General features: G+C 38.6%; 1 protein-coding gene across 1 annotated transcript in view; it reads left to right on the top strand.

Moving 5' to 3' along the window:
* The window catches only part of LOC114200578 (uncharacterized), a 52,489-nt gene that overhangs the window by 8,955 nt on the left and 21,089 nt on the right, over positions 1–22,445 (top strand). Inside the window, exon 8 of the mRNA XM_088027068.1 lies at positions 22,130–22,201. Within this exon, the coding sequence (XP_087883194.1) occupies positions 22,130–22,201 (72 nt within the window). The remainder of the gene's footprint in view (positions 1–22,129; positions 22,202–22,445) is intronic.

Raw genomic sequence — 22,445 nt, 5'->3', positions numbered from 1 at the left:
AGTGAACATCCTCCTTGTGTTCTGATCCCCCACCGCTGAGATAGCCACTACTCTGGATTTCATATATGTCCTTCCAGACCTTTTTCCATGCATTTGTCTACATACATATGAATAGACAACAAAATAGGTTTGTTGTGTCATTTTCTTTCTTTCTTTCTTTCTTTCTTTCTTTCTTTCTTTCTTTCTTTCTTTCTTTCTCTTTTTTTTACGTAAGTGGTAACATCCTACAACTCGATTCTTTTGCTTCATGGTAGGTCTTAGATTTCTTTTCTTCTAGTACATAGGGAGTTACCCCATTCATGTAAACTCCTGCGTAATATTCCGTAGTATGAATGTATTACAATTTAATAATTCCCCTATTGATGGATGTTTAGACTGTGTCCGGTTTTCTTGTCACACGCATTGCTGCAGTGAACCACCTCATCCATGCATCTCTGTGTACACGGGCAAGGATTTCTGTGGAATAGAGATCTAGAAATGGAATTGTTGGGATGAAGACTAGGTAGATGTCCAATTTTAATTGCCCTCAAAAAAGCTGTGCCGACTTACACTCCAACGCATAGACCATGACAGCATTCACATCCTCACACCCCTCCGCCACTGGATATTCTCCATTTCTTGGCTGATCTGATGGGTGAATAAAAGGGGTCTCATCTGAATTTGAAGCTTTCTGATTACTTGTAAATTTAAATATCTCTCTTTGTTTACTGAACATTTGTATTTCTTATCTGAATTTTTTGTCCTTTGCCAACTTTTTGTTATCTTTTTTTAATTGATTTGTAGAAAAAGTCAATGTAGACACAAATGATTTTGGAAAAAAACATTACACTCAAAGCAATTAACTGGCATTTTTCATGACAGCTTGTGTATCGTATCATTAGTTCAACTTGAGTAGATAAGTCATAAATGACTCCTGAATTAGTAATAAAAGACATAGTAGTCATAGTAATCTTTTTTTTTAAATTGTTTTTATTATGTTAATCACCATATATTACATAATTTGTTTTGGTGTAGTGTTCCATGACTCATTGTTTGTTCATAACACCCAGTGCTCCATGCAGAATGTGCCCTCCTCAATACCCATCACCAGGCTAACCCATCCCCCCACCCTCCTCCCCTCCAGAAACCACAGTTTGTTTTTCAGAGTCCATCATCTCTCCTGGTTCGTCTCCCCCTCTGACTTACTCCCCTTCATTCTTCCTCTCCTGCTATCTTCTTCTTTTTCTTTTTTCTTAAAATATGTTGCGTTATTTGTTTCAGAAGTACAGATCTGTGATTCAACAGTCTTACACAATTCACAGCACTCACCGTAGCACATATCTTCCCCAATGTCCATCACCCAGCCACCCCATCCCTCCCACCCCCCACCACTCCAGCAACCCTCAGTTTGTTCCTGAGATTAAGAATTCCTCATATCAGTGAGGTCATATGATACATGTCTTTCTCCGATTGACTTATTTCACTCAGCATAACACCCTCCAGTTCCATCCACGTCGTTGCAAATGGCAAGATCTCATTCCTTTTGATGGCTGCATAATATTCCATTGTGTATATATACCACATCTTCTTTAGCCATTCATCTGTCGATGGACATCTTGGCTCTTTCCACAGTTTGGCTATTGTGGACATTGCTGCTATAAACATTGGGGTGCACGTACCCCTTCGGGTCCCTACATTTGTATCTTTGGGGTAAATACCCAGTAGTGCAATTGCTGGATCGAATGGTAGCTCTAATTTCAACTGTTTGAGGAACCTCCATACTGTTTTCCAGAGGGGTTGCACCAGCTTGCATTCCCACCAACAGTGTAGGAGGGTTCCCCTTTCTCCACATCCCCGCCAACATCTGTCGTTCCCTGACTTGTTAATTTTAGCCATTCTGACGGGTGTGAAGTGGTATCTCATTGAGGTTTTGATTTGGATTTCCCTGATGCCGAGCGATGTTGAGCCCTTTTTCATGTGCCTGTTGGCCATTTGGATGTCTTCTTTGGAAAAATGTCTGTTCATGTTTTCTGCCCATTTCTTGATTGGATTATTTGTTCTTTGGGTGTTGAGTTTGATAAGTTCTTTATAGGTTTTGGATACTAGCCCTTTATCTGATATGTCATTTGCAAATATTTTCTCCCATTCTGTCGGTTGTCTTTTGGTTTTGTGGACTGTTTCTTTTGCTGTGCAAAAGCTTTTTATCTTGATGAAATCCCAATAGTTCATTTTTGCCCTGGCTTCCTGTGCCTTTGGTGATGTTTCTAGGAAGAAGTTGCTGCGGCTGAGGTCGAAGAGGTTGCTACCTGTGTTCTCCTTTAGGATTTGGATGGACTCCTGTCTCACGTTTAGGTCTTTCAACCATTTGGAGTCTGTTTTTGTGTGTGGTGTAAGGAAATGGTCCAGTTTCATTCTTCTGCATGTGGCTGTCCAATTTTCCCAACACCATTTGTTGAAGAGACTTTCTTTTTTCCACTGGACATTCTTTCCTGCTTTGTCAAAGATAAGTTGACCATAGAGTTGAGGGTCCATTTCTGGGCTCTCGATTCTGTTCCATTGATCTATGTGTCTGTTTTTGTGCCAGTACCATACTGTCTTGATGATGACAGCTTTGTAATAGAGCTGGAAGTCCGGAATTATGATGCCGCCAGCTTTGCTTTTCTTTTTCAATATTCCTCTGGCTATTCGGGGTCTCTTCTGGTTCCATACAAATTTTAGGATCATTTGTTCCATTTCTTTGAAAAAAGTGGATGGTATTTTGATGGGGATTGCATTGAATGTGTAGATTGCTCTAGGTAGCATTGACATCTTCACAATGTTGGTTCTTCCAATCCATGAGCATGGAACGTTTTTCCATTTCTTTGTGTCTTCTTCAATTTCTTTCCTGAGTATTTTATAGTTTTCTGAGTACAGATCCTTTGCCTCTTTGGTTAAATTTATTCCTAGGTATCTTACGGTTTTGGGTGCAATTGTGAATGGGATTGACTCCTTGATTTGTCTTCTCTTCTGTCTTGTTGTTGGTGTATAGGAATGCCACTGATTTCTGTGCATTGATTTTATAGCCTGCTACTTTACTGAATTCCTGTATGAGTTCTAGCAGTTTTGGGGTGGAGTCTTTTGGGTTTTCCACATACAGTATCATATCATCTGCAAAGAGTGAGAGTTTGACTTCCTCTTTGCCGATTTGGATGCCTTTGATTTCTTTTTGTTGTCTGATTGCTGTGGCTAGGACTTCTAATACTATGTTGAATAGCAGTGGTGAGAGTGGACATCCCTGCCGCGTTCCTGACCTTAGGGGAAAAGCTCTCAGCTTTTCCCCATTGAGAATGATATTCGCTGTAGGTTTTTCGTAGATAGCTTTTATGATATTGAGGTATGTACCCTCTATCCCTATACTCTGAAGAGTTTTGATCAAGAAAGGATGCTGTACTTTGTCAAATGCTTTTTCTGCATCTATTGAGAGGATCATATGATTCTTGTTCTTTCTTTTGTTAATGTATTGTATCACGTTGATTGATTTGCGGATGTTGAACCAGCCTTGCAGCCCAGGGATAAATCGCGCTTGGTCGTGGTGAATAATCCTTTTAATGTACTGTTGGATCCTATTGGCTAGTATTTTGGTGAGAATTTTTGCATCCATGTTCATCAAGGATATTGGTCTGTAATTCTCCTTTTTGATGGGATCTTTGTCTGGTTTTGGGATCAAGGTAATGGTGGCCTCATAAAATGAATTTGGAAGTTTTCCTTCCATTTCTATTTTTTGGAACAGTTTCAGGAGAATAGGTATTAATTCTTCTTTAAATGTCTGATAGAATTCCCCTGGGAAGCCATCTGGCCCTGGGCTTTTGTTTGTTGGGAGATTTTTGATGACTGCTTCAATTTCCTTAGTGGTTATAGGTCTGTTCAGGTTTTCTATTTCTTCCTGGTTCAGTTTTGGTAGTTGATACATCTCTAGGAATGCACCCATTTCTTCCAGGTTATCTAATTTGCTGGCATAGAGTTGCTCATAATATGTTCTTATAATTGTTTGTATTTCTTTGGTGTTGGTTGTGATCTCTCCTCTTTCATTCATGATTTTGTGGATTTGGGTCATTTCTCTTTTCTTTTGGATCAGTCTGGCCAGGGGTTTATCAATCTTGTTAATTCTTTCAAAGAACCAGCTCCTAGTTTCGTTGATCTGTTCTACTGTTCTTTTGGTTTCTATTTCATTGATTTCTGCTCTGATCTTTATGATTTCTCTTCTCCTGCTGGGTTTAGGCTTTATTTGCTGTTCTTTCTCCAGCTCCTTTAGGTGTAGGGTTAGATTGTGTATTTGAGACCTTTCTTGTTTCTTGAGAAAGGCTTGTATTGCTATACACTTTCCTCTCAGGACTGCCTTTGCTGTATCCCAAAGATTTTGGACAGTTGTGTTTTCATTTTCATTGGTTTCCATGAATTTTTTTAATTCTTCTTTAATTTCCTGGTTGACCCATTCATTCTTCAGTAGGATGCTCTTTAGCCTCCATGTATTTGAGTTCTTTCCGACTTTCCTCTTGTGATTGAGTTCTAGTTTCAAAGCATTGTGGTCTGAAAATATGCAGGGAATGATCCCAATCTTTTGGTACCGTTTGAGACCTGATTTGTGACCTAGGATGTGATCAATTCTGGAGAATGTTCCATGGGCACTCGAGAAGAATGTGTATTCCGTTGCTTTGGGGTGGAATGTTCTGAATATGTGTGTGAAGTCCATTTGGTCCAGTGTGTCATTTAAAGTCTTTATTTCCTTGTTGATCTTTTGCTTAGAGGATCTGTCCATTTCAGTCAGGGGGGTGTTAAAGTCTCCCACTATTATTGGTGTTGTTGTCAATGTGTTTCTTTGCTTTTGTTATTAATTGCCTTATATAATTGGCCGCTCCCATGTTCGGGGCATAGATATTTACAACTGTTAGATCTTCTTGTTGGATAGACCCTTTAAGTAGGATATAGTGTCCTTCCTCATCTCTTATTACAGTCTTTGTTTTAAAATCCAGTTTGTCTGATATAAGGATTGCTACCCCAGCTTTCTTTTGGTGTCCATTAGCATGGTAAATGGTTTTCCACCCCCTCACTTTCAATCTGGGGGTGTCTTTGGGTCTAAAATGAGTCTCTTGCAGACAGCATATGGATGGGTCTTGTTTTTTAATCCAATCTGATAGCCTGTGTCTTTTGTTTGGGGCATTGAGCCCATTTACATTCAGGGTAACTATTGAAAGGTATGAATTTAGTGCCATTGTATTGCCTGTAAGGTGACTGTTACTGAATGTTGTCTGTGTTCCTTTCTGATCTTTGCTGCTTTTAGGCTCTCTCTTTGCTTAGAGGACCCCTTTCAATATTTCTTGGAGGGCTGGTTTCATGTTTGCAAATTCCTTTAGTTTTTGTTTGTTCTGGAAGCTTTTTATCTCTCCTTCTATTTTCAATGACAGCCTAGCTGGATATAGTATTCTTGGCTGCATATTTTTCTCGTTTAGTGCTCTGAAGATATCTTGCCAGTCCTTTCTGGCCTGCCAGGTCTCTGTGGATAGGTCTCTTGCCAATCTAATATTTTTACCATTGTAGGTTACATATCTCTTCTGCCGAGCTGCTTTCAGGATTTTCTCTTTGTCTCTGAGACTCGTAAGTTTTACTATTAGATGTCGGGGTGTTGACCTATTTTGATTGATTTTGAGAGGGGTTCTCTGTGCCTCCTGGATTTTGATGCCTGTTTCCTTCCTCACATTAGGGAAGTTCTCTGCTATAATTTGCTCCAATATACCTTCTGCCCCTCTCTCTCTCTCTTCTTCTTCTGGGATCCCAATTATTCTAATGTTGTTTCATCTTATCGAATCACTTAAGTAGTCATAGTAATCTAAACATAGGAATTATGATCCCACTAAAGTAGATCCCCCACCCTTCGTCTGATATCTTATCGGTAAGGGAGAAATGCTAGAACCAAGCAAATTTTCTTTTATTTTATGAATTTCTTAGATAGTATTTATAATTTGTATTTCCCCATGATAGTGTCTGACTTGGAGATTTTATTTCCCATACTTGTAAGGAAACTGAAAGTAATTTGGCCCAAGAAATAAATAACATTACTTTTCTTTAGGGAGTGGAGGGCGATGGGTAGGCTGAGGGACAGGAGTAGCAGAAAAACTTTGAATTGTGTACTATATACCTTTTGAATTTTGAGCCATGTGAATACATATATATAAAACATATTTTTAGAAAATAAATAGAAATTTAAAAATTAATTTTTCAAAAGCATGTGTTTGGGAGTTTGTATACTAGAACATGAATCCAGTAAGATTTGCAGATTTCTAATTCAGCTTGAGGCAGAGGTTCCTAACTATGGATCACTGGTCCCCTGGGGCAGGATTTTTAACCTTTTTTTTCTATATATCTATGTGATGATCTGCAGAAGCCTGTGTTCTTGGGATAATGTTTTTAAATGTATAATAATTTAAAATATATAGTAAAAGGAAATTATATTGAAATACAGTTTTCAAAATATTTTTTAAAAAAAGGTTAGTGATATAGCAATAAACCTGCTTCTGTTAACACGTTAAATAACAAGATACAGTGGTAGGTACAATAACAATTAAAACTTCAAGGTAGTGATGAGAATAAATGATATTTTGAGATATCTACAACCAATATGTGATATATCATTTTATTATCCATCCAAGTTTGGCCCTCCTCCGAACTCAATCCATTCTCCTCACAGACCTGTGCCCTGAAGGGATGATTCCCAAATTGAAATCACGTGCACACCGTTGCACATATTCAAGAAGGTGCAGTTTTCTAGGGAAAAGGTCCATAGCTTTTATGAAATTCTCAGAAGGGTCTTGTCTCAAAAGATTGAGATTGAGTCACAAATTAAGGGGTGGGGCTGGAGAAAGACATTTATTATTATTATAAATTATTATAATTTATTATTATTATAAAGACATTATTATTTATTATTAAGTTGTACTTATCCTCATCAGTGATAATAAATGGATAATTTGTTTTAAATAAAGGTAGTATGTTTGCATATTGATACCTGTCACTTACTCATTCAACAAATATTTATGGAGCCTCTACTATGTGCTAGGAACTGTTTTTACATGCCTGGGATAGAGGCTCAAGAATAAAATTGACCAAATATCCCAGTTCTCGAGGGGTTTACAAATATATAATATAAAAACAAATATGTAAATATAATAAGTAGATATAATTTCAAGTACTGATAAGAAGCCAGAGCTCTGTTTTCTAATTATTCAACTACAATTTCTGCTGCTCATAGACTGAGTTTTTTATTAATGATAACACTTTTCATTCATATAATCTTGAGTTGATGTACTGTTTACACCTGTCTGAGGATATTAATTATGCTATTCTAAACTCCCCTTGGGCTTTCCCCGTTAACTTTGATTCATTGGCTTTGAGCTCTTATGTTTGTTTTTATTTTCTGTCCTTAGTGGAGTTGGCTTTCTCATACTGTTTGGTCATTGCTGAGTGCAATTTATCTTTGTAGTTGAGATTCTACCGCTTCTGTTTTCTGGCACTAGGGAAGAGGTGGAATGAGCTGCTGGGGCTTGTTTTTCTGTGGTGGATTCCCCTAAGAATTAAGGAAGAGGTGGGAGGTGACTTCTAGTGGCAAGTCAGAGAGGGCCTTCCTTCCCTGCCTTCAGGGTTCTGGGACCCTGCCCTTTCCTAACACCAACTGCTCCAGGCTGGAGGAAGACACCCTTTGTTGCCTGGTCCAAGGAGGAAGGGTGCGGGGTTGCCGGGCCACCGCTTGCCCTCCTGCACGACCCCAGCTAACCACCCTGTCGTCGCTCCAGGGCATTTCTTAGGAGGGGAGTGTTTGTGAAGCTACTCCCGTGGCTTTGAGCTAAGGCTGTGGATTTTTAAATTTATCTTTTCTATCATTCTTAGGGATTTTGGTGGAGGTTGGGAGGGTAGAGACTTGGCATATTTCCATCTGCCAACCTGAAATAGCACAACCTCTTAGGAAAATAATTTTGTACCCCTATTAAATCCTAGAGAAACTTAGGCACAAGTACAAGAATGTTCAAAGCAGGACTGTTTGTAATAACTAAAAACTAGAAAACTCTAGTATCCACCAACAGTAGAATGAATAAATAAAGTGTGGTATCATCATAAAATGGAATACTATTCATTTGAAATATAACGTAAGCCACACAAGTCATCTCAAATTTTCTGGTGGCCACTTAAAAATTAAAAGTAAAAAGAGATGACCTAAATGTTAATATATTTTGTTTAGCTCTTATCTCCAAAATATTATCATTTCAACGTGTAATCATTAGATACATTATTAATAAGATAGTCTACATTTAAACTGTCTCCAAAATATCCAAAATATTATCATTTCTACATGTACTCAGTATAAAAATTGTTAATGAGAGAGTTTAGGTTCTTTTTCCCATACTGCCTCTTTGAAATCTCAATTTGGTTACTAATTTTTTTATCAGAGATACTTGACTGTATTTAGATTTCATAAAATTTACAGTTGAAAAGCTAACCTCACATCCTTGCAAACATATTTAAACATTTTCTAATAACTGTTGAGTATCAGTTTTTTAATTTAAATTTTAAAATAATTGAAATTAACTAAATTAAAAATTCAGCTCCTCCGTCACACTAGCTACTCCCAAGTATTCGGTAGCCACATGTAGCAAGACATGCAATACTAGGCATTGAAATGAATCAACCTCAGCTACATGCAACAATATAATGAATTTATAAGATAACGTTGAATGAAAGAAGCATCATAGAAAATAATACATAAAATATGATTCCATTTATATAGAGTTCAAGAAGAGGCAAAACTAAATTATGTTGTTTACAGCTGCCATGTGTTAGGTAAAACTACATTTAAAAAGCGAGGAAATTGGGGGGGCCTGGGTGGCTCAGTTGGTTAAGCACCCAGCTCTTGACTTGGGCTCAGGTCATGATCTCAGGGTCGTGGGATGGGGCTCTACACTCTGTGGGGAGTCTGCTAGAGATTCTCTCTCTCTCCCTCTCCCTCTCCCCCTCCCTCTCTCTTTCAAATTAATAAATCTTGAAAAAAATAAAAAAACCCAAAAAGCAAGGAAATTATTATTAAAGTCAGGATAGTGGTTACTTCTGGGGAATCAGAGAGAGGGTTGTGATTGGAAGGGGCACACTGGGGGCTTCTAGGATGCAGGCAGGGCTTTTTGACATGAATAGTGTTACATGAGTATTTGCTTGATAATTACTAAACTGAACATTTATTAATGAACATTTTTTTAGTTCTCAAGAATATTTTTTAGTCGGGGAGAAAAAAAACCAATGGCTTTCTCTGCCACACTGCTATAGTTGTATATGGGGCTTCCGAATAGAATTTGGGAAGAGAGAGGAGGAAATGGCAGTTCTGCCAGGGTTGTTGGCACCGAGAGCTGGGTTCTAGCAGAGACTTTGTGATCCAGAGAGTAGGCTTTAAATATGCATTTTGGTGCAAAGAGTGGATAGGAGTATGTGTGTGGGGCGGGGGGGGGGGGAGAGAGATGGAGAGAGATGGACACAAGGAGTACATGAAAAGAAGGATTTGAATGGAAACACAGCAGAGATCAGTACTCCTAAATTAAATAAGAATTAGTGTATTTAGGGGGCACCATTACCCAGGTTTCCTCTCCCATATGGAAGTTAGTCCTAGGTAGTAAATAGTTGTAGTTATTTTGCATTTTGATGCAAAAATAACCTTTTCATTTTTCAGAATTCTCAGGGAAAATTATTTGACCGAATTACATAAGGACTCATTTGAAGGCCTACTATCACTCCAGTATTTGTAAGTTAATTAATCATTGATTATAACTTTTTAGTTATCTATAAAACAAATATGGGGTTCAAATTAGATAATTGCGACAATTTCTTCTAACAATAAAATTTTACAGTTCTGTAAGTCTGTAGGGCCCCAGCCCATCTCTAGCATTAAATATCTTCTATGCGTTTTCAGTTTTTTTAATTTTATATACCAGATATAGACAGAAAAAGACCCTACAGAGCGAAAGGGGTAATGAGGTCTGAGCAATTATGGACACCCATAGGAACCTTGTTTCCTAAGTGTTCATATACCATCTGCTTACATTTATATTTAGTTTATGGCTCATGGATCAAATCCCACCCATGGTCTGTCTTTATACAGCCTATGAGTGAAGAATGATTTTTACATTCTTAAAGGGTATAAAAGAGAAAAGAAGAGAAAGAGAAGAATATGCAGCAGAAATGGCATGTGGCCTGCAGAGCCCAAAATATTTACTATCTGCTTTTACAGAAAAGGTTTCTAAAAGTTGGTTTAATAAAATGAGAGGAATTAAAGGTAACCTCAAATTATCACCTACAGGACAAGAAAATATAGAACACTTAGATTAATTTGAGTGCCATTAACCCAGAATTTTTTTATAATTTAAGCTAAAATAAATATTTAAATATTAAATATTTAACTAAGCAGGTAAATTATGTAAGCAGTATTATCAATTATCAATACATATTAAGTTACCAAGAGAACAGATTAAGGATTTCAGTGTGGGAATTCTTATACCAATATTAAAAATAGGTGTTTAAAATGATGGTTAAGGTGTGCCTGGCTGGCTCAGTTGGTAGAGCAAGTGACTCTGGATCTCGGGGTTGTAGGTTTGAAACCCACATTGGGTATAGAGATTACTTGAGAAAAATAAAATCTTTTAAAAAAATATAAAATAAGGGGCACCTGGGTGGCACAACTGGTTGAGCATCTGACTCTTGGTTTCAGCTCAGGTCATGATCTCAGGGTCCTGAAATGGAGCCCCGCATTGGGCTCTGTGCTCAGTGCGGGGTCTGCTTGGGATTCTCTCTCCCTCTCCCTCTGCCCCTCCTACTTGTGCTCTCTCGCTCGCTCGCTCGCTCTCTTTCTCTGAAATAAATAAATAAATAAACCTTTTGAAAAAAGAAATTATAATTGTATGTGGAGATAAAAACCTTGACCTCATAATCTAGAAATTGATGAGACCACAAAAGATCCTCTAATCAATTCTTCTGCTCTCAGGAGAGGTTACTTCCAAGATCTATCAAGATCTATAGTTGTGGATTTTATTTATGAAGATCTTGAAGGTGAGACTCTCTTAAGAGAGGTGAGGAGAGGGTAAGTAGAGTTAGGGGCTCTGGAAGGTTCAAGAAACAATTCCTGAGATTCAGAGTGTAGGCAAAAGCTACTTATTCAATACTGTCATCCTACTAATTAGATATCTAATAGATAATTGAGGCAATATTTTCCTTTTACTTTTCCTAGAGATTTATCCTGCAATAAAATACAATCTATTGAAAGACGTGCATTTGAACCGCTACCTTTTTTGCAGTTTATGTAAGTTACAAATATAATTTCATTATACTTGGAATTTTTGTTGAACTTAATTGTAAGCCTCTTTGTTAGAATCATTTTGAAATATGATTGAAATTTTATTAGTAGAAAGCTACTAAAATTAATGTAGCAAATCTTTTTTGCCTGAGGCAAAGATTAGTGTGAGAATTGTATACAGATCAGACTGAATCATTCTAGAGCAGTGGTTCTCAACCGGGGTGATTTTGCACCCGGGTGACATTTGGCAGTGTCTGGAAACATTTATGGTCGTCAGACTGTAGATGAGCTACGGCATCTAGTGGGCAGAGGCCTGAGATGCTGCTAAACAACCCCCAGTGCACAGGACCGCCCCTCCTAACAAAGACGATCCAACCATAGATGTCACTAGTACCGTTGTTGTGAAACATTTTTCTAGAGAAATAAAGATTACTTAACACAAGTATTTATTGAACATTTACTGATTTGTATCTAATGCACCACAGGTATAAACATGAAAGTATAAATCTTTCATGCAAAATTTTTTTAAAAACTATCTTCCATAGTGAGATTTCTTCAGTGTATGGAGAGAGTATTGAGGTTATGTTTCATCATATGTAAATTGGAATCACTGCCAAAGGATAAATGTTCTGAAAGAATATCTTTTGTTCTTCTTTTGCTTGTGTCTTTTTTTTTTTTTTTTTAGAAATCTTGGTTGCAATTTACTCACAGAACTGAGCTTTGGAACATTTCAGGCCTGGCATGGAATGCAGTTTTTACACAAGTTGTAAGTGAAATAGAAAATGAATACATGTAAAAAAAAAAAACTATGTGTAAAAACACCATACAGTTATTGGTTCAGTGGGTGTAATAAGCCTAGTATGAACTCTGAAAAGTATGTCTTAAAATCTATTCATTTCTTCAGATGAGGAAACTAAGGTACAAAGAGGCCAAGAGACTTGTCTGTCTCATAAATGGCACACTCCACTTTCTCTAGTACTCAGCTTTGGTGTGGGCAATAAAAGACCCCAAGCAAATAACAGCCAAATCAGCATTATCCTGGGACTCCATGACAATGATGCTTCTCCAGTAGGTGCATGGTCCTTGAAATTCCACTTCTGAATTTAACTTTGATTCCTGCTCATGTGCAAAGTTCCTAACTGCTTGAAGACATGCAAAATAAAGCTTCGAAGAACTAAGTTTAGCACGGAGTTGTCCAGGGAGCAAAAGTGTGGGTCCTTCCTCATCCATCAGCTTCTTTTAAATGGTAAAGCAGAAAGAACTCCTGAAAACTTACCACAAGGCACTTCTCTCCCCAGTCACCCAGAGCAAAAAGTATATACCTCTGAAGTAAACTATCCGGGGGCAGTAGGAACCTTTGAGGTACGGAAAACGATGCGTTTATGTTAAGTTGTAGTGTGGGAAAATGTTCATAAAGAACATACATTGCTGTAGCCTAATTTCATATGCTTTCTTTCCTGACTGTTCTTCAGTAAGAAGCCTGTTATTCCCTTTCAGCTGGAAAATTCTGTGATTTCTCTATGACATATCAAGTCATAGTGGGTATGTTCAATGGCCTGAGGGGCAGTTTAGACACAAGGTGAAGATCTTCCTCTAAACCTGACTTTGGAAAAGACTATCTTACCTGTCTCGTGGTTCAGAAATACAATTTCACACCGTTTATTGTAGAATGGATGAAGGTGTTGAGGGTGTGTCTGGAGCTGAGTAACTGTTGCCGCCGACGTCCATCTGTAGCAGCCTCCTCTCTCCTCTCAATTTGCTGATGCCTCACTCGTGGAAGGAGTCCTCAGGGTCAGTTTTTTGTTTTGCCAGCACAGCAGAGAACAGGCTCATTGGGTTTCTCCACCAAGAGGTATAACGTCTCAAACTCACCACCTTTACTAAGCACGCTATAACACCAAGAGTCTCTTACGAGAGTCTGAATTTCATTATAGTTAGGTGGGCAACATAGGAAAACATCGGGTGGAATCAGGTGATAAAAATTCGTGGATTCACTGAAAAACATTCACCGAGTGCCATGCCCACCACGTGTCGACGCTGTACTAAATACTGGGGGTGCAAAGAAGACTGCCCCCAAGAAACTTTCATACCAGAGGAGGAAGATGGGTGTTGAGGGAAAAGCACACGGGAGTCATGCGGGCATCTGTACAGCAGGGTCACAAGGTGGGGGGGTGACAAAGTAGGCAACGGGTTGCAGGATAGGAAAGATTCGTAATGGATGAGGCAACAACTTGTTTGTGTTGAGTTTCTGCGTGCATCTTAAATGACAGAAAAAGGTAATTAAAGAACCAGAGCTAGCTGGCGTTGAAAATAAATTCGTACACATGTCACATGGTTTGAATAGAGCTGCTCTACTGAAACGAATTCACGGTTCCTTCTGAAAGAAATCACAATATAGTAAGTGTGTATTGGGGGCGAGGCTCCTTTGTTTGGAGCCACATTTTTCTAATAGACAAAGCTAGTCCGCTTCAGGAAATGTTTGCCATAGTGAGATATAGACTTTATTGCATCTCTTTTCAAAGGCAAGTTGCCAAGGGAAGATGCTACCCCTTGAATTAGGTCATGTTATTACCTATGTGACATATAACCTATGTCTCTTGGAGTTGGTTTCTATAAGTTGAAGCGATATTTTCTCTGGCATTAACTTAGTCTGTGAAACTTAGAGGCCCCAGCTGAGGTAGATTTATCTCAAACTTACGCTTCAGGGCTCCTCATTTACACAGGCCCCTTCCAAGGTCTTGGGAGGGGGTCCTAGCAATTTTTTGTATTCATAATTTTGCATGCTTTTAATAGAGAGGATTTCCCAAAGTAGATGAGGTTCAGGCCCCCCCAAGATCCTTTATTTACCCCTGGGTTTCAGGTAATTATAACTCAGGAAGTTTCTTGAGTGAAGCCTCTAAGTTATTGATAAACACAGAGTGAACTAGTTAGCAGTGTGGTAAAGTCTATTTTGAGTGGGCATGGCATTCGGTGAATGTTTTTCAGTGAATCCATGAATTTTTATCACCTGATTCCACCCGATTTTTTCCTATGTTGCCCACCTAACTATAATGAAATTCAGACTCTCGTAAGAGACTCTTGGTGTTATAGCGTGCTTGGTAAAGGTGGTGAGTTTGAGACGTTATACCTCTTGGTGGAGAAACCCAATGAGCCTGTTCTCTGCTGTGCTGGCAAAACAAAAATCTGAAACCCACCTCAAAGACATTCCAAGAACTTATTAATAAGGTACCACTTTCGGGGGTTTCTGTTTCATTTTGTTTCAATAAGCTACCACTTTTTGAATGGTAGTAATAATCGTACCTCTTTCAGATGAAATCAGGAATGAAATATATTATGGAAAACCAGCAGTGGTTGATAATCCTAAATGTTAAGTATATTTTTTTTTTTCTGACTTTAAAGTGCTTCTCCTTCATTCACCTACACAGGTCCAGACTGATGGCTTATTTTTTTTTTTTAAGATTTTTTTTCTTTTTTTTAATTTTTTATTGTTATGTTAATCACCATACATTACATCATTAGTTTTATTTTATTTTTTTTTAATTTTTTATTGTTATGTTAATCACCATATATTACATCATTAGTTTTTGGTGCAGTGTTCCATGATTCATTGTTTGTTCATAACACCCAGTGCTCCATGCAGAACGTGCCCTCCTCAATACCCATCACCAGGCTAACCCATCCCCCTACCCCCCTCCCCTCTAGAACCCTCAGTTTGTTTTTCAGTGTCTGATGGCTTATTTTTTAAAATTCTTTTAGTCACACTTCATTGGTTCTAACAGTACAAGCTCCATGATTTTAGAAACTGAAGGACTCTACAATGTAGAGGCCTCTACCTTATCCACGTAGATCACATCCGCATGCCGGCTTGTCTGTGGTGCATCAGTCTTGTGCCAAGAACATAAGCACTAAGAGAGAATGAGGAAAATCTAAGCCTTACCCCTACTGAATTATTTACCCCACTATTGAGAATACCATTGAGGTAGTTGTGGCCACACTGTGAAGGCAAATCGAGCTGCAGTCACAGAGACACCCTAATGCTCCCCCGTCATCCAGTATCGGTTTCCTTTAGACGGCTGTGTGCACACACAAGTTTATACACTGCAGGGTATCGTCATCACTTTTTGCTATGTACTGGAAATCCTGGCAGCTTCTTCTCCGATTCAGAAAGGCATAAACGTTCAGGATGAAAATAATAACTCAGGCCTGTCCTTTGAGGGAACTTCGGGTGGCTGTTTTATTATTTTCTATTTGTAATAGTTCAAAAGGTTTGACATAGTCCTACCCAGCAACTACTATACTTTCCTTCTCCCAGCCGCATCTTATTCTTCCCACGTACCTAACAACATATCTTCTTTCTCTTGGAAGCAGAGTAGTTCTTCCTCTGCCCCATAACATTTCTTTATTACCTACCTCTAGTAGGCACTTACTGTGTTCCAGGCAGTAGGCTAGGGACCTTTACGTATTGTACAAGCAAGATAGTGTGCCCAACACTCTCAGATAGTGCCTGGCTCATGGGAAATGCTCAATACATGCTCTCTCACACTATATCTTATTTTCATGTTTCCAACAGCTCTTGCAATGTGGATATCGTTATCCCCACTTTGGGGACGAGGAAATTGAAACTCAGAGACATTGGGTCACTTGACTAGGTTCACACTGTTCATAAGTGGCAGAGCCGCCTAGGAGCTTTGCAAGTAAGGCAGCTCCTCATTCCCTTGGAGTAGGAGCTGAATGATGACTCTTTGGCGTTTTGTGCGTTGTCTCTTGGAGTTGGTTTCTAACTGGAATAGGACCTTTAGAGCAGAGAGCTCCTTTTCCCTATGGCAGTCCCATGCTTCTGGAGCTCCTGGCCATGCCACCTCTGGGCATCCCCAGATTTTCTGCTCACTGCCCAGTGCAAATGTAGCATCATTATTACTAGGCACCTACTCTGTGCCCAGCCTTATGTGAGGTGCTTTGCACATGCTCTTTCATTTAATCCTCAGATTGCCTTATGAGGTAAATGGTGCTAAGTGAGACTCAGAGATGTTTGTTACTCCAGTCACTTCACCAGGATGTGACAGCCAGAATTCAAACCTAGGTCTTCCTGATTCCAGGGGCCCCTGCTTCTTTTGCTGTTCCTCACTGCCAGGAACTCTTCTTCAAAGCTATTCTCAGAACTTTGATTAAAATATAGGCCCACCATTTCAGATTCTTTAGACTTCGCCCTCCCCCACCCCGCCCCGAGAAAGGACTTACGTCATGAAGTTAGATGTCTTGTATTGAGGAGCTTCACAGGGGGGGTCATGTTCTCGTGGCTCATGGACCTATGTAGATGAATAAAGGAAAGGGGTTACTCCATCCCCAAGTACTTCAAACATACTGGAACAGGTTCTAGGTCACTCTGCTTATTTCTTGGACTGCCTTCCTCCAAGGAGCCAGTTTTCCCTGCCTGCCTTCGGATTCTAGCATAGATAGTTTGGAGTTGGTCCTATTTTAAATTTATTTTCACTGCCTGCTTTGGACATGTTTTCAGCTAAGGCTGTTAGGATTTCAGTACATTCAGGACAGTGATGACATGCTTCAGTCCTCAGTTCTTCTCTGTCTCCTCAGTTAATAGAAAGGAAACATAGCCCATCCGTCTGGACCTGTATAGACGAATTTGGAGGAAAAAAAATAACAGGAAAATATATTTTGTGAGCTACCTTTAATCTGTCCCGTTGTTCTACAGCAAAAGGCTTTTGCAAAAATACTTGAGTTTTCCTCTTCAAATAAGGCATATTTTTAAAAATCATTTAGAACAATATTCCTTCAACTTTGATTATGAGACAGCCTTTGAAGCCTCATAACTGTTGTTATGTTTTACTCCTATAAAGATTAAGTCCGTGAATATCAAAAAGCTGATGGACTAGGAGTCAGCACACTTTTTATCTGTAAAATGAGGGAATTGAACTGAAAGGGAAATGGTCTCTAGTGTGATGTCCTCAGTGCCTCTAAAACCATTCGTTTTGTGGTTTGTAGAAAAACAGTTACTGTGGAGTCCCCCATATGTAAACTGTTGGGTCACTTCTCATTCTGTCCTTCCCCCAGGCACAGCTTTCATGAAGGAAAGACAGCACTAAAGACAGGAGGAGGAAATAGGATAATTTAGAGTGGCCCTATATTTTGGTTTCACTAGGGATAAACGCAGGATGTTAATCTCAGTAGGACAAGGGCGGTCTGGTTAAGAGGAAACACTGAGCTGATGGATACAAGGCCATGGGTGAGCACCCAGGAAAGAGTGGAGGGTTAGAGAACTGAGATAATTTGGGGGGGAAGGATAACTAATTGCTAAATGGTTTCGGCTACATAACGCATTATAGTCATTTTGGAAAACAGAGAAACATGCACAGGTGGAGGAACTCACTTGCACAGAGCCCACCAATGAGCTTATAGATTTTAATGCCAATTTTTTTTTCAAAGCAAAGGACATCCAAAGCCTCAAAGTTGAGGAACTGTGCTTAACCAGACGTGTGACACTCACATTCTTCCTCTTTATAACATTATCTTATTCAATATTAACTAGTGTTACAAATCCAACATGTTAATGGTACTGAAAAAAATCTAGACGAATGGGCTAGAATAAGAAGAATAGGGGAGTTTCCAAGGCAAGAACAAAAATGCATGGTTCTTCCCACCCCCTACCCCCCCACCCCCCGCTGCCTCCCAACCCCCACCCCCGCCCAGAAAAAGCATGGCTCCCAGCCTCACCATTGGCACCCTCCGACCTCCGTTGTGGAAGAGTCTGAGCCTTTACTCCCCTTTTCTCCACCTACCAACACATTTGGTCTTCTGACAACTGGTGCTCTATTTATCACAATATGGTTCTTTTTTTTTAAATGGACATAGAATCCACATAATATAATATGCAACATCATAAAATATACAGTCCAATGGTATACTTTGACAGACAATAGTCAGCACTAATGCCAAGGTATTTCCATCAGCCCCACAAAGAAATACCATACCCATCACCTGTGACTCCCCATTCTCCCTTCCTCCCAGGCCCTGGCAACAACTAATTTACCTTCTGTCCCTGTAGATTTGCCCCTTCTGGACATTTCGTAGAAATGTGTGTCTAGCTTCTTTCACCCAGCATGTTAGCTTCAAGGTTTATCCATGTAGCATGTCTCAGTACTTCATTCCTTTTTAAGGCTGAATAATATTCCCTTGTATACATACATCACATTTTGTTCATTCCTCAGTTATTAGATATTTGGATTGTTTCCACTTTTTGACTATTATCAATAATGCTGCTGAGTATTCATATACAAGGTTTTGTGTGGACATAGGTTTTTAATTCTCTTGGGTACATTCCTAGAAGTGGAATTGCTGGGTGATGTGGTAACTCTGTGTTTAACCCTTTTGAGGAACTGCCAAACTGTTTTCCACAAGTGACTACACCATTTTATGTTTCCACCAATGTATGAAGGTTCCAGTTTCTCCATAATCTTGCTACCACTTATCATTGTCTGTTTGTTTGGTTATAGCCATCTTAGTGAGTGTAAAGTAATATCTCATTATAGCCTTGATTTGTACTTGTCTAATGACTTAAGACATCGAGCGTCTTTTCATGTGCTTATTGGCCATTTGTGTGTTTTCTTCGGAGAACCATCTCTTCAAATCCTTCGCCAATTTAAAAATTTGGTTATTTTTCTTTTTATTGAGTTGTTAGAGTTCTCTATATTCTGGATATTCTGAATACTAGACTTTTATCCGACATATGATTTGTAAATGTTTTCTCCCATTCTGTGAGTTGTCTTTCACTTTTGTGATAATGTCCTTTGAAGCATAAAAGTCTGTTTTTTATAAAGTCCAATTTATTTATTTTTCCTTTGGTTATTTGTACTTTTGGTGTCATGTCTAAGAAGCTGTTGCCTAATCCAAGGTCAGAAAGATTCCTAGTTTTATACCTTGAGCTCTTCCATTTAGGTAGTTGGTCCATTTCGAGTTAATTTTTATATATGGTATGAAGTGTAAGAATCCAACTACATTATTTTGTATGTGGATATACAGTTGTCCCAGCACCATTTGAAAAGACCAGTCTTCCCACACTGAATTGTTTTGGCATCCTTGTTGAAAATTAATAGAACATAAATGTGAGTATTTATTCCTGGACAGTCGGTTCTGTTCCATCGATTTATATGTCTGTTCTTTTTTTCTTTTAAAGATTTTATTTATTTATTTGACAGAGAGACACAGTGAGAGAGGGAACACAAGCTTGGGGAGTGGGAGAGGGAGAAGCAGGCCTCCCGCCAAGCAGGGAGCCCAATGCGGGGCTCGATCCCAGGACCTTGGGATCATGACCTGAGCCGAAGGCAGACACTTAACGACTGAGCCACTCAGGCGCCCCTATGTGTCTATTCTTATGCCAGTATCACACTATGATTACTATAGCTTTGAACTGGGTTTTGAAACCAGGACACATGAGTCTTCCCACTTTGTTCTTCTTTATCAAGATTGTTTTGGCTATTCTGGGTCCTTTGATTTGATGTATGATTTTTAGAATTAACTTGCCAATTTCTGGAAAGAAGTCAGCTGCGATTTTGATAGGGAGTGTGCTGAAACCGTCGTTCAATTCGGGGCATAGTGCCATTTTAACAATATTTTCTTCTAATCCATGAACGTGGCATATCTTTCCATTTATTTTGATGTTCTTTAATTTCTTTCAACAATGTTTTATAGTTTTCAGTGTAGTCTTGTACTTCTTTGGTTAATTTTTTTCCTAAGTATTTTATTCTTTTTAATATTGTTACACATGGAATTGTTTTCTTAATTTCATTTTGGACTACTCATTGCTAGCGTATAGAAATACAGCTAATTTTTACACATCGATCTTGGATCGTGCAACCTTGCTGACCCCATTTATTAGTGCTAAGTTTTTTCCTACGTTCCTAGGAATATGTCTTGTGGTCTTCTGGTTTCCCAGGAATATGTTGAAGCATTTCAAAGTCTCTGTGGACATCTTATTTCTCAGCTTTTTCCTTTTAAGCTTTTTGGTTAGGCTATTTTTCTGTCCCTCCTGTTAATCCATTGCCTCACACGACCACCAGGATAAAACCTTTACCTGTAATTGTTTTTTAAAAATGCCCCTTGAGAAGAAGAGGCTTTTAGCATTGTGCAGCTCTCAGTGAGGTCAAAGACAAGCTTTTCAAGTGAGGTTTTCCAGGGAACCCACTATACAGTTAAAACAATGACAGCTCTTTGAAAATGAGGCTTTAAGGAAATCCAGCTCCATTTTGCTCCCCCGGGATGTGGGCTATTTTTCAAGGTGACCATCAGGATAGAGAGCAGAGGTCTAGGACAAGTTAAAACAACAGATCTCACTGTTCTTATAGAAATTAGTTTTTATTTAATAAATGCTCTCTGGGTTGCTGCAAGCCCATTGGTTAAATTTTCCAAACTTCTAAAAAAGTTAATTCTGACCATTTTTGCCAGTTTTTGTCATTGTTGTTGTTGCTTTTATGAGAGATGAATTTTCAGATGTCCTCACTTTCCCATTTTAACTGATTTGCCTATAACATGGTTTTAAATCTCTAAAGTCTCAATGACCATTGGCTAATTAAACACTTAATCATGGGAGACGATTAGAGAAAAGGAATAAAAATAGAAAATGTAATTCTCAGAGAAGCTCTCCCAGGTGGAGAGATGAAGTTCAACAAAGTATTTCTATATTTAGTGCTCTCAAAGTTAAGTTGAAGGTAACACTATTTTTAAATCCCCTTTGCTTCATACGAGTTAAACACAGGCTTTGAAGTCAAAACTTGAATTCAAATTCCAGCTCTGCTTCTGACTCTCTTGACAATCTAGGACAAATTACATAACCTCTCTGTACCTCAGTTTCCTCATTGATAAAATGGGGTAATGATCGTATCTATCACATAAGGCTATTGTGAGGATTAAATGTGAAATGCGGATCACAGATACCTTACAGTCCAATAGCATTGGTTGTGATGATTATCTTTCTAATATTTGGCAAAAGTACAGCAATGATTCTTGAGTAGAGTCAACCTCAAGGAAGATTTTCTTTTCTTTCATCCTATTTCTTTCACCTTTTTTGTTTTTAAAGCATTGAGAAGAAAATTTATTCAACATTTTGGAATAAAAACTTGTGTCAAAGAATGACAAAATGTTATTTACTTATTCAACAAACATTCATTAAATAACTAGTAAATAACAAGCACTATGTCAGGCACAGGGACAATGACAATCAAGTATGGTCCCTGCCCTCAAGGAGCTGACCGTCCAGGAGATTGACAAGGAAATAGGTGATGACATGCCATGACAAAGGCTGTGATACAAGGGTACACGGAACATGTGGTGGGAGTATAGCTTTCACCAGTTCCTCCTACATTTAGCCCCTATTGTTTGGCTCCAAAACTGAGGAATTGGTCCTCTTTTTGTCTTTAACTGGGTGGTTTAAACTGTGGAATTTTTTAAATTTCTAGAGATAAGAGAAAAGCACCTTAAATCATGGAGGACACTAGAAATAGTATTTCCTACAGAGCCAGGGCTTCCTACTAGTGTAGTCTCTTCTGGGGTTTTCAACCTGAAAAGTTCTTTGCCATCCACTTAAAAAAAAAATGTTTTTTCTCTTTCCCACTTTATCGTTCAGAGACCTGGGTAGTTCCCAAAGGGAGACTGCTTTACAGATTTATAGGCAAAGGCAGGAAATGATTACTTTTAACCTTCAAGTCCCATACCAAAAAAAGGAACATAAACTTTCATGGTAGTTGTTGAAAATGCAGATAATTTTAATTCCATTGCATTTTTCAGAATTCTCAGTCGTAACCCTCTGACAACTGTTGAAGATTCATATCTTTTTAAATTGCCGGCATTAAAATATTTGTAAGTATTACAACAATCTCATGGCTCATGAGATGATTTCTGCTGTTTTTTAAAGATTAAGTGTTTTGCATTTTGGTTAAAAAGTCATAATTTAAATTTAACTGGGTTATTGAAATAAGAATTATTGGCAAAGAAACAATGTGTGTGGGCAAGACAGCCTGCAGAGGAAGAAAGCAGTATTGAAGAACACATACAGATATGGAACATGCAGATGTACGCAGAAATATCATTTATCATGTATGTA

This window comes from Eumetopias jubatus, unplaced genomic scaffold (genome assembly GCF_037043125.1).
Source record: "Eumetopias jubatus isolate StellerSeaLion01/CBP00866 unplaced genomic scaffold, mEumJub1_p1.0 scaffold_10, whole genome shotgun sequence".
NCBI classification, from domain to species: domain Eukaryota; kingdom Metazoa; phylum Chordata; class Mammalia; order Carnivora; family Otariidae; genus Eumetopias; species Eumetopias jubatus.
The sequence above is the reverse complement of the archived record's forward strand: the minus strand, read 5'-3'. Positions and strand labels throughout refer to the sequence as shown.